Here is a 14,304-nt window from a genome sequence, read left to right as displayed (position 1 = left end):
CTATGGGCAACTAAGCCAGTTTTCCTTTACACCAGTTCTGATAAATCTCCACCATTGGTGTCTATCCCTGCACCACATTTATCATCCAACCAGAGCCCCTGTGGTAAATCTGGTGCAGATCGAGACAACCTGGCTAAGGTTACGCCATCTACAGGACTAGGCCTTGTTACACACTTCAGTGTTTTGGTCAGTGATTTTCCAGTGGCAGATCGTGCTGTCTAAGGCCTCATGCACATGGCCGTTGTTTTGGTCCGCATCTGAGCCGCAGTTTTGGCGGGTCGGATGCGGACCCATTCACTTCAATGGGGCCGCAAAAGATGCAGACAGCACTCCGTGTGCTGTCCGCATCCGTTGCTCCATTCCGTGGTCCGCAAAAAAATAATAACATGTCCTATTCTTGTCCGCGCTTTGTGGACAAGAATAGGCAGTTATATTAAAGGCTGTCCGTGCCGTTCCGCAAAATTGCAGAACGCACACGGGCGCCATCCGTGTTTCGTGGATCCGCGGTTTGTGGACCGCAAAACACACAATGGTCGTGTGCATGAGGCCTAATAGTGATCTGCTGCCGGCAAACCACTAGACAATATGGGGATGAGCGACGGTATAGCCATTGCTCCTCCCAATGCAGCGGAGAAGATCGCTGCATGTAATACCAGCGGTCTCCTCGGCTTCCCTCCCAACAAACGCTTGCTGATCTGCCTGTGTAATACAGGCTTAAAGAGTTTCCTTTATCCGAAATAACGTTATGTATCTGGCTGACATTAGCGATGTGCTAATCAGCAGAACGTAACTGTATGATTTTTAACTCCCTGCCTGCCGCAGTTCCCTCAATATAAAAACTTTTATAATATACTAATGAGCCTCTAGGTGCTACTGGGGCGTTGCTGCAGCACCTAGAGGCTCCGTCTTCTGTCCAGTTCTCCTCTGTGCCCGTAAAATCCAGCGCAGTCCCGTTTAGTATTTGGCGCAGGCGCAGTGAGTGAAGCCGGCAGCAGAAGAGAGTCCTTCACTCACTGCGCCTGAGCCGAATACTAAGCGGGACGGTGCAGACGCGGGATTTTACGGGCACGGAGGAGAACTGGACATGGGCGTGCCAAAGGGTGAGAAGACGGAGCCTCTAGGTGCTGCAGCAACGCCCCAGTAGCACCTAGAGGCTCAATAGCATAATATAAAAGTCTTTATTTTGAGGGAACGGAGGCAGGCAGGGAGGTAAAAATCATAGTTATGTTCTGCTGACATTAGCACATCGCTAATGTCAGCCAGATACATAACGATTTTCTCATGACAGAAACCCTTTAAGTTGCCCATAGCAACCAATCAGATTCCAACTTTCATTTTTCAGAGCTCCTTTGGGAAATAAAAGGTGGAATCTGATTGGTTGTTCTGGGCAACAAAGCTACTTTTCCTTTACACCAGTTTTGATAAATTTCTCCGAAGGGGTCACTTACTAATTCCAGTTTGGAGTAAAAAAAAAGTCTTAAGACCCCTTTTTGTGGCTTTTTAAACGCCTGTGTAACCATTTTTCTAATGCACTGGAGTGTTTACACAGTCCTTGAGAGTTGTGGGGGCCGAGCCAGGGCCAGGACAGCGGTCCCTGCAAATTCACTAACATTTACGACTGGCAAAGCAGGAGTTATCAAAGACCAGTATAAAAAAAAGTCTTTGATAAATGACCCCCATAAGTTATAATGGAAAGAGTTGCATCTGTTCTGTGTTTTTGACCCGCACCTGATCACTGATGGAAACACTGAAGTGTGAACTACCCTTAGTAAATCTGCCCCCCCAACCCAGTCTTTACGGGTCCATTCACACAACTGTATTCATGGCTCTGCATCCGTCACAAAAGATGCGGACAGCACACCGTGTGCTGTCTGCATCCGTACTTCCATTTCGCAGCCCAGCAAAAAAAAAATAGAGCATGTCCTATTCGTTGTTTTGGTCCGCAAAAAATGCGGCTTGGATGCGGATCCATTCACTTAAAGGGTCCATTATTCACACGTCTGCAAAATGGGTCCACATCCGTTCCGCAATTTTTTTTCAATGGGGCCGGAATGTGCTGTCCGCATTTGCGGATCCGCATCCGCAATTGCGGATCCGCACTTCCGCATCCGTGCTTCCGTTTCCGCAAAAAAATAGAACATGTCCTATTCTTGTCCGCAATTGCGGACAAGATTAGGCATTTTCTATAAGCCTCCATTCACCCGTCCGCAACGTGTTTTGCGGATCCGCTAAAAACACGGACAGCGGCAATGTGCGTTCCACATTTTGCGGAGCACACATTGCCGGCACTATTAGAATATACCTGTTCTTGTCCGCAATTCCGTTTCCGAGAAAAATAGAACATGTCCTATTCTTGTCCGCAATTGTGGACAAGAATAGGCATATTCTATAGTGCCAGCGATGTGCGGTCCGCAAATTGCGGAATGCACATTGCCAGTGTCCATGTTTTGCGGATCCGCAAAACACTTACGGACGTGTGAATAGACCTGGGGCCGCAAAAGATGCGGAATGAACTGTAATAAGAACTGAAGTCATGACATGAGATGTACAGCAGATGGCGCTAATGATCCACAGTTTGATATCAGGCAGGACATGTGTGACTAGGAAGTGGCCAGCAGTCTTGTGATCAGTTCCTACTTCCTGCTAATTGTTTGCATCTCTTGGACTTGCAGGAGCAGCGCAGAGCACTGGACACAGGTAGGTCTTGGTGCCATACACCTGTATTAGGCTTTGCATTTATTATTCTACGCATTCTGTGATGTGTGGACTGAGAATGATTAGTTATGCATAACAGGCAGGTATTGTACCATTCAAAATGTAATAAAAAAGTAAAGCAATGCTATGTGGTTATTATGCAGGACACAGCCCTTAGGCTATGTTCACATTGACGCTTTTTATTTCCATTGGTTGCAGAACAATGGAAGTAATGAAAGCGTAAGCGTTGTTTCTGTCAGACTGATGGACCCCATTGACTATAACGAGATCCGGGTTGCTTTGCCCAGCAGTTCTAACAGACCCTCGGACGCCGTAGTGAACATGGCTTTATATGCTTATGTGGCTGAGCACATATAATATACCGTATTTTGTACTGCAGTGCACTGATTTGGGGGACTGTGGTTGCATTTATTTCACATCCGTATAGCCGGATATGTGTATGTATATTTGAATACTATACAGTATGCATAGAGTGATGAGCATTTGGAGACCAAATCCGAATCCAGATGATATGTGCTACATTAGCCATCTTTACTTGCATACAGATGCATCTATGTTCTCACTTGTAAACATTGCAGATGCAAATCTGTAGGGTTGTACAGTAGCAGCGAAGATCTCATCCACGCGCTGCGGAGAGTGTCTGCACCAGAATCTGCTTCTAACTTGGCCTGCCGATTTTAAATCTGTAGGATGTCAACAGCTGGAGTGCCGAAGATTGCTGGCCCCTGATGTAGGAACATACCTTAAAGGGGGTAGCCCCGTTTAATAAACACTAGAGAAGGAGTCCTTTCTATGAAAAGTGAGCTGCTGGAAAAGTCACTCCAGCTATTTAAATGGGCCCCGTGTAATACTACATTTCTCCTGTAGTGGGCACCAGCAGCCCCCCCCCCCCCATCATCATTGGGAGTTTGATTAAAGGGATTATCCAGTAATTAAAGGAGTTGTTACTATTTTACTATTGATGACCTATCTGATCAGCTGTATGAGGAGTCTCACTTCTTTCTTCCTGTTCACCGCTGCTTTGTTATAGACGGCACATGCGCACAATGCGAGCCATCTCCTCATACAGCAGATCGGCGGGGGTGCCTGGTGTTGGACGCCTGCGGATCTGATATTGATGACCTATACTGAGGGTAGATCATCATTAGTAAAAGCCCGGACAACCCCTTTAATATTGATGGCCTATCCTCTGGTCCTCCCAGGACCCCCACCAGTCAGTTGTTAGAAGAGAATGCAGCAGCTTCTTCCCAGGCCATGTGATGTCACCGTACATCGGTTACGTGGACAAATTTCAGCTTAGCCCCATTGAAGTGAATAGGGTTGAGCTGCAATACCAAGCACAGTCTCTGTATAATGTAGGGCGCTGTGCTTGGAGAGCTGCCGGGAGCCCATTGCATTCACCAGAGCTCACGGAAGTGCACTGGTTCCCAGTAACAGCTGATTGGTGGGGGTACCGGGACTTGGAGCCCGCCGAACTGATAAGGATGACCTATCCTGAGGATAGGTCATCATTATTCATTACTGGATAACCCCTTTAAAATGTACTGCGTGTACTTTTTCAATGTTCTAGGGAAAGAATTTGGGAATGTTTGTGCTTCTTTTTAGAAAGTGAGTTGGATTATCCCGTCCATCTTTTATCTCCTATGAACCCATTTTTTTCATGCTGTTAATTTTGTATTAGTTGCTAATTTATGGTCGGTGCTTGTTTGTTCTTGTTATTACTAGAGAATCTTGAGTAATTTTGAAACATTGCTTCTATTACTGTTTGTTTTTTATGTATTTTTTTATTTTATTTAGGCTGGGGCTTCACAGTGACAACAAAAAAAATGTGTGTGGTTTGTCTGCAGCTTGCTGTTGTGCAACTGAGGGCTCATGCACGCGACCGTATGCCCTCCGAGAAATACGGTCCGTGAGCGGGCCATATGTCCCGGAGCGGCATATATCGTGTACACAGGAGTGCACAGCATCATAGGTTACTACGATGCTGTGCGCATCGGGCCGCGTGTGGGACTATTGTCCTGCAAAGTGACAAGAGCCCCACGGGCGGCCTGATGCGCACAGCATCGTAGTAACCTATGATGCTGTGCACTCCTGTGTACACGATATATGCCGCTCCGGGACATATGGCCCGCTCACGGACCGTATTTCTCGGAGGGCATATGGTCGTGTGCATGAGCCCTAAGGATGAGCGAACTTTGTCTTTTCAAGTTCGGTGTACAAGGTTCGGGATATCTAAGAATTCCGTTATGGATTCCGCTACCACGGACTATAATTTATAGTCCGTTGCAGTAGAATCCATAACGGAATTCTTAGATAACCCGAACCTTGTACGCAGAAGTTCGCTCATCCCTACACGCAATTATTTTAGAGCTGTGGTTTGTCTGTAAACAGGCAGCCAAGTTACAGGCGTGTTGCAGTCGTGACATCATTCATGATCATTAGATCCAATGTTGTGTGAATTTTATGTCCTGTGACACTTTACCTTGTAGCCCCAGCCTTAAGTGTTGACCATGAATAACATTTATTGACAATCCCCTGGATAGGTGATAAATATGTGATGCCTGGTGGTCCCTACCTATCATGAGTATAAGGGTACGGCTACACGACGATATTTATCTGCAACATTTGACATACTGCGATGCAAAAAGTCACAGAAAACTCCAACTTGGATAGATTTTTGTGCAACTCTCGCATCGCATTCGCTGCATGTCGCAATGTTATGTGACACCATTGACTATCATTATAGAAAAGTTTGCGCAACATTACTGCAGCTAATGTCATTGTGTAGCCCTAGCCTAAGGTTCTCGGAGTCCCCTGTGGGAAAGTAGTACACATGCATGACCAGCGCTACATTTACGGTCTATGACACTGTCGAGTATAGAGTTTTGCTGTCTCTATCAGTCTCACATACAGTATACGGAGGTAGAGTAGAAGCACCATGCACTGCAATGCCAGCCATAATACAGCTGTTTGCGCAAAGCCTTAAAGGTGTTGTCCTGGTTCAGAGCTGAACCCGGACATATCCCCCTCTTCACCCCTCCGCCCCGGGCAAGGTTTTTTTTTTTTTATATTTTTTTTTTATATTGGCACACTGCAAGGTGGAAGCTTCTGCCCCAGTGTTCCCGACTCTGATTGGCGGGCTTTAGTGCTGCCCTAGCCGTTTTACAGGCAGGAAGCCTCTGCCTAGCAGTCCCGATGGAGAGCCCAGTATGTCACCGAATCTCAAAAAATGCCTTTGTCTTGCCCGATTCAGCGCAGGGCAAGGGAGGGCATCAAAGCATGAAATGCTCTGATGCTCATATCGGGGGGGGGGGGGGGACGGACAGAGGGGAGAAGATGGAGATATGTCCGCGTTCAGCTCTGAACCCAGACAACTTCTTTAAACAAGCGCTGCAGGAAGCCTTGTCTACAGTAATACATGAGTCCAGATCACTATTCTTTATTTTCCTACTGCCCCCCCGTTCATCCAGTCAGCGCTCAGAGGTGCATTGAAATGCATTGTCAGGACTGCTGTGCACGAGTCCTCTCCATTATGTTAGAACAGCGCAGCAGTCCTTACTGTGTATTTCAGAGAAGCTTTGAGAGCTGGGGGTAGTAGGAAAATACTGTAGATAATAGTCCAAAATGGGGGGTGACAGATTCCCTTTATCAGCAATTTGTTATTTTTTCTTTTTGTACAAAAAGTAAAGAGCAACTGAAAAATAAGCGAAAACAGCATAAATCCAAGCTACAGAGATGATAAATTTAATTTAACTACATCGCTATTATTCAAAAGGTAAAGCAGATTTCCACGTGCCGCACCTTGTGCACAGCCGGACAGAGCTCAGTCAACATCCGACAAGTCAGGAACATGTCATCATTCATCTCGTGACTGTTTTAGCAGCTGTATTAGTAAATAGCGATGTCACCACTAATCGCCTAATTCTCCATGAAAAACCTGTAAATCAGGCTTTTCTACAAACGGCCATAGCGCTAAATTTTACTAAGCCTGGAGGATATTTGATATAGTGAGAAGCCTATTGTTCTAAACAGATTGAAGTGCTGAAAATTGCTATGCAATATTTGTCGCGATTGACTTGCATTGATTGCAGATACCTCCATGTTTGGCAGAAAAAACAACACTGCTGGAAATAGGCAGCTCTCAGTTATTCTTAGAGCTCCCATAGCGGTGAATGGAGAGAGGCCATGCTGCAGCAGTTTTTGTCCAGCCGAATCCTGACATATTTGCCAGGTGGTGGCGAGATCTCTGCTGGACCCCATTATAGTCAATGAGTCCAGTGGGCATTGCGGTAACATGTAGCAATGCCGGATCCAGAGATCCGTATTTGTGAGTTATCCCCTCACTTCTGACACAGCTGGGGATCAGAAGGGAGGTTATAACTCACAACTACAGTCGCTTTATCCCCTCACTTCTGACACAGCTGGGGATCAGAAGGGAGGTTACTTATAACTCACAACTACAGTCGCTTTATCCCCTCACTTCTGACACAGCTGGGGATCAGAAGGGAGGTTACTTATAACTCACAACTACAGTCGCTTTATCCCCTCACTTCTGACACAGCTGGGGATCAGAAGGGAGGTTACTTATAACTCACAACTACAGTCGCTTTATCCCCTCACTTCTGACACAGCTGGGGATCAGAAGGGAGGTTACTTATAACTCACAACTACAGTCGCTTTATCCCCTCACTTCTGACACAGCTGGGGATCAGAAGGGAGGTTACTTATAACTCACAACTACAGTCGCTTTATCCCCTCACTTCTGACACAGCTGGGGATCAGAAGGGAGGTTACTTATAACTCACAACTACAGTCGCTTTATCCCCTCACTTCTGACACAGCTGGGGATCAGAAGGGAGGTTATAACTCACAACTACAGTCGCTTTATCCCCTCACTTCTGACACAGCTGGGGATCAGAAGGGAGGTTATAACTCACAACTACAGTCGCTTTATCCCCTCACTTCTGACACAGCTGGGGATCAGAAGGGAGGTTACTTATAACTCACAACTACAGTCGCTTTATCCCCTCACTTCTGACACAGCTGGGGATCAGAAGGGAGGTTATAACTCACAACTACAGTCGCTAGAAAGATTCTGTTCGCTACAGTTTATATTGTGTACCTTTCTAACAGGTCAGAGAATAACATTTTTAGTGGGAGTGGTACTTTAGGAGAACGTCGATGTAAAGGAAGCCTAAAATGATCATTCCTTGTTAAATTTCAACCAATGACCATTTGTTTTGGTTGAAATCATCCATTTTGATCAACTTGCCAACCTTAGTCATGAAGGGTCTGTCGGTCAATCTGGCAGAGCACTGTGTAATAAATGGAAGCCACCATGCAGATGTGAATAGAGCCTAAAGACGCACATCAAGAATTCTGGACAGCTAAAGTAGTTTTGATCTTGTAGACAATATGATATAAAATACATCATGACTTTATAATCATTTTCTCACTTTTAAAGGTAGGCAAAATGCACCTGGTGTCTGTGGGCATAGTCCTTGCCCTGTCAACGATCTGCTCATCCTTGGACAATGGATTGGTCAGGACACCTCCCATGGGCTGGATGACTTGGGAGCGCTACAGATGCAACATTGATTGTAAAACTGACCCAGAAAATTGTATAGGGTAAGTCTTATTGTGAGGAGCATGTGATTTACATTTTTGCTTTATTGCAGCTACTGTATTATCAGAGGGAACCTGCCAGCAAGTACCTGACTGCAGATCTAGATCACATCACAGCGAAGGGTATATCCAGGACAATCACAATCTAAGGGTACTTTCACACTAGCGTTTTTGTTTTCCGGTATAGAGTTCCGTCCTAGGGGCTCAATACCGGAAAGAAAACTGATCAGTTTTATCCTAATGCATTCTGAATGGAGAGCAATCCGTTCAGGATGCATCAGTTCAGTCCCTCTTACGTTTTTTGGCCGGAGAAAATACTGCAGCATGCTGCAGTTTTCTCTCCGGCCCAAAATCCTGAACACATGCATTAATTTCCATTGAAACGCATTAATGTCGGATCCAGCCCCAAGTGTTCCGGCAAAACGGATCCGTTCTTTCCATCTGCGCATGCGTAAACCATTAAATCTGTGAAAAATAAATACCGGAACCGTTTTTTCCGGGTGACAACCGGAAAGACTGATCCGGTATTGCAATGCATTTGTGAGATGGATCCGTCTCACAAATGCATCCTTTGGGTCCAGAGGCGACGGAACTGCCTGCCGGAATCCTCTGACGCACATGTGAAAGTACCCTAAGGCCTCTTGCACACGAACGTATTTTCTTTCCTTTTTATCCGAAACCATTAATTTGATTGGTTCCACAAAAAAAAAACGGAAGGTACTCCGTGTGCATTCCGTTTCCGTATGTCCATATTTCCGTTCCGCAAAAAAATAGAACATGTCTTATTATTGTCCGCATTACGGACAAGGATAGTACTGTTCCATTAGGAGCCAGCTGTTCCGTTCCGCAAAATATGGAATTCACATGGGCGTCATCCGTATTTTTTGTGGACCACAAAATACGGTCGGGTGCATAAGCCCTAAATCTCATTTCCCCAGTTGTCTCCATGACAGCACATCCTGAGACTGACTTCCTCTGATATGACAGGAAAAACACAGAGGTTTAAATTCCCTCGCCTTCCCTCCACCACCAGTGTTTTTCCTGTCCTGCCAGGGAAGGAAGTTTGAAAGAATAGATAACAATCTTTTTGTTCAATTTTTGTGGGCCAAATAAGGGAAAAAGAGCAGCAAAAAGTTCATTTTCCCGCTGAATAAGAACAGCTATTACTGAAGCATATAATGCAGTAGAAAAGGAGGCCCCTACTTCTCTTAGAGCTCATTCTACCAAGGCTGTGGCAACCTCCTGGGCGCAAAGATCTTCGGCATCCTTAGAACAAATTTGTAGGGCCGCTACCTGGAAGAGGACCCATACTTCCACAAAGCACTACAAGTTAGATGTATTTGCAAATGAGGATATGGCCTTTGGACGCAAAGTCCTATGTACTGTAGTCCCGTTGTTAAAGGGTTTCTGTCACCCCACAAAACTCTTTTTTTTTTTTTTTGGATAGTTAGATTCCTCATAGCGCGATATAGGAGAATATAATAGTCTTACTTACTTTCATGCGGCCGATTCTTTATAAAACGAAGTTTTATAATATGTAAATGAGGGCTCTACCAGCAAGTAGGGCATCTACTTGCTGGTAGCCGCAGCAGAAAACCGCCCCCTCGCCGTGTTGATTGACAGGGCCAGCCGTGATCTCCTCCTCCGGCCGGCCCTGTCAGTAATTCAAAAATCGCGCGCCTCTGGTCATTCGGCACAGGCGCTCTGAGATGAGGAGGCTCGTCTCCTCAGCACTCCCTCAGTGCGCCTGCGCCGATGACGTCTTCTCTTTCGGGGATGTCATCGGCGCAGGCGCACTGAGGGAGTGCTGAGGAGACGAGCCTCCTCATCTCAGAGCGCCTGCGCCGAATGACCAGAGGCGCGCGATTTTTGAAATACTGACAGGGCCGGCCGGAGGAGGAGATCACGGCTGGCCCTGTCAATCAACACGGCGAGGGGGCGGATTTCTGCAGCAGCTACCAGCAAGGAGACTCCCTACTTGCTGGTAGAGCCCTGATTTGCATATTATAAAACTTTGTTTTATAAAGAATCGGCCGCATGAAAGTAAGTAAGACTATTATATTCTCCTATATCGCGCTATGAGGAATCTAACTATCCAAAAAAAAAAAAATTAGTTTTGTGGGGTGACAGAAACCCTTTAATTCTCAGGATGTGCTGTCATGGAGACAACTGGGGAAATGAGTATTACACTCCCCGGTAATTCGGTTTCCTGGAAGTCTCCATGACAGCACATATGTCCCACCCTTTTTTTTTCATTTATTTATTTCTATGTAAATTTACCTCTTTATCCTGGTGTCTGTTGAAAATACACTGGTGGTGAAGGGAAGGAGAGGGAATTTAAACCTCTGTGTTTTTCCTGTCCTATCAGAGGAAAGTCAGACTCGGGATGTGCTATCATCGAAACTTCCAGGAAACCGGATTACCGATGAGTGTAATACTTATTTCTTCTTTCATTAAACATACCAAACTTCTCATAAATATCTTGCATAGCTTCTCATATGAAATATCTAAAAACCTGAGTCCAGGTGTTCTGTCACAATTCGTCCTTTCATGCATTCCTCATGCATACCCACCTGGCGTCCAGCATCAGGGCAGCATAACTCACCCTCCACGCAATGTTTCGGGGGCAACCCCCCCCCCCCCTTTGTCGAGGAGGGAGCCGTCCGATTGAAGTGATTTGGATGGTGGAACTGCGTTCCCTTCAAACAGCTGATCGCTGAGAGTGCAGGCAATCAAACGCCCGGCGATCTGATATTGATGACCTATCCTGAGGATAGGTCATCAATAAAACAAAAGCAGAGAACCCCTTTAATAGTTAACATTGTAACTCTGTCATAAAAGAAGACCATTGTGCACCATCCTATGAGTGGTAAGAAAATATGTTTATAACATTTTTGCCCTTGAGATGCAAGATTAGTCTTTTTTTATTTTTTTTTATTTGGTAACATGCCTTTGTGGTCTTTGTTACATCGGGCAAACATCAAGGTCTATGAAGATAAGAGTAATATGAACATAAATCCTCTATTAGGTTATATAAGCATAAAAAGAGAAAAGAAGATCTTTTGGAACATGCTGAGAAATATGGTGAAACCAGCCTCGTTAGACATTTTTTGGAGCTGCACTATAATGTCAGGGTATTGAGATGGCAGATACTTTAATATGTAGAGAGTAATGAAGGAGTTAATTCTAAGAGGCTGCTGCAGAGGTCGGTGTATTGGAACCGGCCGTCTTGAGAAGCTGAGTCCAAAGGACCTGAATGAACTTTGTAATTTCAGTGTGTTTTTATAACTAATTAGTCAAAGATTAACTCATGTGTCATTGTGTGTTTTTTATATGTATATTATTGTTTTGAGTATTATCTGAGAAAACGCAAGCGATCCTGAATAGGATGAATTGTTGCAGAACACATGGGGCGTTATATTTCATGCTCATTTGTGTTTTAGAGTGCGGTTAGATTGGCGCAAGACTCGCACAGAAGATGATGAATGAGGCGAGGAGTATTTGTCAGGGGACAGGTGAATCAGACTACTTGTTGGTCAGCTTACAAATTAGGTGCAAAAGTGCAGCAAAAAGTCGCATATTAGATATCAAAAGCCGCAGCCATGTACACTTGCATTGTGTTTGTTAAAAGGCGCACGTCTACCAGAAGGCGCGAAATTGCACGGCCCCACACAAAGCAGACGAATAGAATGACGCCAACCCTGGAGCTGAGTAAAAATTAGAATGTTTGAGCACTAATTCATGCGTAGAAAAAAAAATCAATCAGTCTACTGAAAATTGTCGAACGAGGTGCAAATGCCTCCAGACGCACTTCATTAGTAAATGCGCCTAAAAAAAGGTCTAAAATAGGCACAAAACACTTTACTACTCATACACTGATTATTTTATTTTATTTTTTACACATTTCATATGGGAAGCTATGCAATATATTTATGAGAAGTTTGGTATGTCTAATAAAAGAAGAAAATAGATTTAAAGGCTATGTACACCTTCTGAGGCAATTTTTGTTTTTGATAGCATTTTACTCATTTTTGCCTAAAAATCGAATTTTCAATTGGCCTTTATTAAAAATATTGAGCCATTCTGTCACAAAGGGTTAACAGTTTTTTCTAACAGTGTGACAGGTAATTTCACTTTGTGTTGGTCATCTAATAAACCTTATCTCTAAACTACTGAGAGGTCATAAACACTTCTTTAAGCCACATTCTTATCAGTAAGATAGGAACTGAGCTATAATGAGTGTTTATAAGGTCAGAGATAAGTTGCCGTCAGTTCCACAACTCGCAGAAAAGAGAGAAAATCCACAGGCTGCTACTACAGCATCTCAGCTTTGTACACAAAAAAAGGATTTCATATTTTTAATAAAGACCAATTTGAAAATGATTTTTAGCTCAAAATAAGTACAATGCAATAATTTTAAAAAATTGCCCCAAAAGTGTACATGGCCTTTACCTTGTGATTGTCCTGGATATACACTTTGCTGTGCTGTGATTACGGAGGAGTGGAGCTCCTTGTGTATTTGGACATATTTGGCCACAAGCCTGACTGCACATTGCATAGTGACAGCGCCTAGTGGATGATGCTGGGTTTGCAGCGTTGCGCCTTTAGAGGTTGTGGCTGAAAGTACTGCAAAACAGCAGATCAAGGGGGTTCAGGGTGTCTGACCCCACCGATCAGATATCGATAGGTCATCGATATAAAAGTACCAGAAAACCACTTCTAGTTCCCGAATCGGGGTGACGTGTCCAAGGGGCTGCTCTTTTCTGCCCGCCTCAGCTTTGACAGGTCTCTCTACCTTTTTTCTGTAGAATCAGGGATCCTGTCATTAAATCATGCTGGGCCCAGCCATGGCAGAATAGACTTGCTGACAGGTTCCCTTAGCTGTATGATGATTAAAGGATAACTGTCACATTTAGACCCTAATTTCAATTTTCATATATGTAGTTACTAATAACATGATATTCCAGAATCAGTTACTATTAGACTGACTTACCCCATATTTAATAAGATTCAGCCCTTAGCAACCAGTCTGCATAAAACTGCAATTTCACTTTTCAGTAAAGTTGTCCGCCACTGCCCTCACCCTGAGGCTAATCCCGCCTGCCCTCACTAGGCAGTAACAATAGCCCCCCAAAAGTGTCAGTAACCAGAGCCCTCCCCCTAAAGGGTTAATCTCCTGCAGCACAGAGGGGTCCTCTTACCACATGTTGCTTTCATTTATACACTGAGCAGACGGCAGATCTCCCTTCCCTGGTCTGCGCTGCTTCAGCTCTGCATTCTCCAGCTCTGCTGAGTGAGGGAGCGTCTGCCAAGCGCAGGGACAGGGAGAAGTGCACACAGCCCAGGCACTGTTATCAGCTGCTGGGGAGGACCTGGCTTTAATCATTTACTTACAGTCCCTGGATGTCAGTAATGTGACCCTGCACGCAGCCTGCTTCTGCGTCCTCCCTCCTTCAAGACATAGACGGACCATGCCTAGCAACCCTATTTTAAGCACAGGTAAAAGTAGGCAGTACAGGGAACAAAAATGTGGAATTAAGGGGTAATTGAATACACAGTGAAAAGTTGAAATAGGGCCACCGAGGAGATCTTAATCACCACAATCCAATACTCCCAAAAAAAAAAAGACAGTTATCTTTTAAGGAATAGTTTGTTTTTGATGACAGTTAGAGATGGACTACAAGTATCAGAAAGATAATGAGAATAACCAACAGAAGGTCTGTACGTTAGCGTGACCATTATAGACGGTTTAACATGTTATCAAAGGGGTTATCCGAGTAAAAAAAAAATCCACAGAAAAAACTAAGATAAAAACATCCTGCACGATATGATATACAAATGTGCGGATGTCCCTGGCCATATTATTGAAGACCACAGAAATAAGATAATAATGCACTTAGTAAAGTAGATGCAAGCATTATATATGGACAAAGTCCTCACTCTGATATGATAATATCTGAGACA

General features: G+C 44.5%; 1 protein-coding gene across 1 annotated transcript in view; it reads left to right on the top strand.

The window, feature by feature from the left end:
* The first annotated feature begins 2,587 nt into the window (after positions 1–2,587).
* Positions 2,588–14,304, top strand: part of NAGA (alpha-N-acetylgalactosaminidase) — a 48,615-nt gene continuing 36,898 nt past the window's right edge. The window contains exons 1-2 of the mRNA XM_040439257.1: positions 2,588–2,697; positions 8,180–8,343. Coding sequence (XP_040295191.1) covers positions 8,189–8,343 — 155 coding nt within the window. The 5' untranslated portion in view covers positions 2,588–2,697; positions 8,180–8,188. The remainder of the gene's footprint in view (positions 2,698–8,179; positions 8,344–14,304) is intronic.

This window comes from Bufo bufo, chromosome 7 (genome assembly GCF_905171765.1).
Source record: "Bufo bufo chromosome 7, aBufBuf1.1, whole genome shotgun sequence".
In the NCBI taxonomy this organism is placed as follows: Eukaryota; Metazoa; Chordata; class Amphibia; order Anura; family Bufonidae; genus Bufo; species Bufo bufo.
Note: the sequence above shows the minus strand (reverse complement) of the source record. Positions and strands in the feature narration are given on the sequence as shown.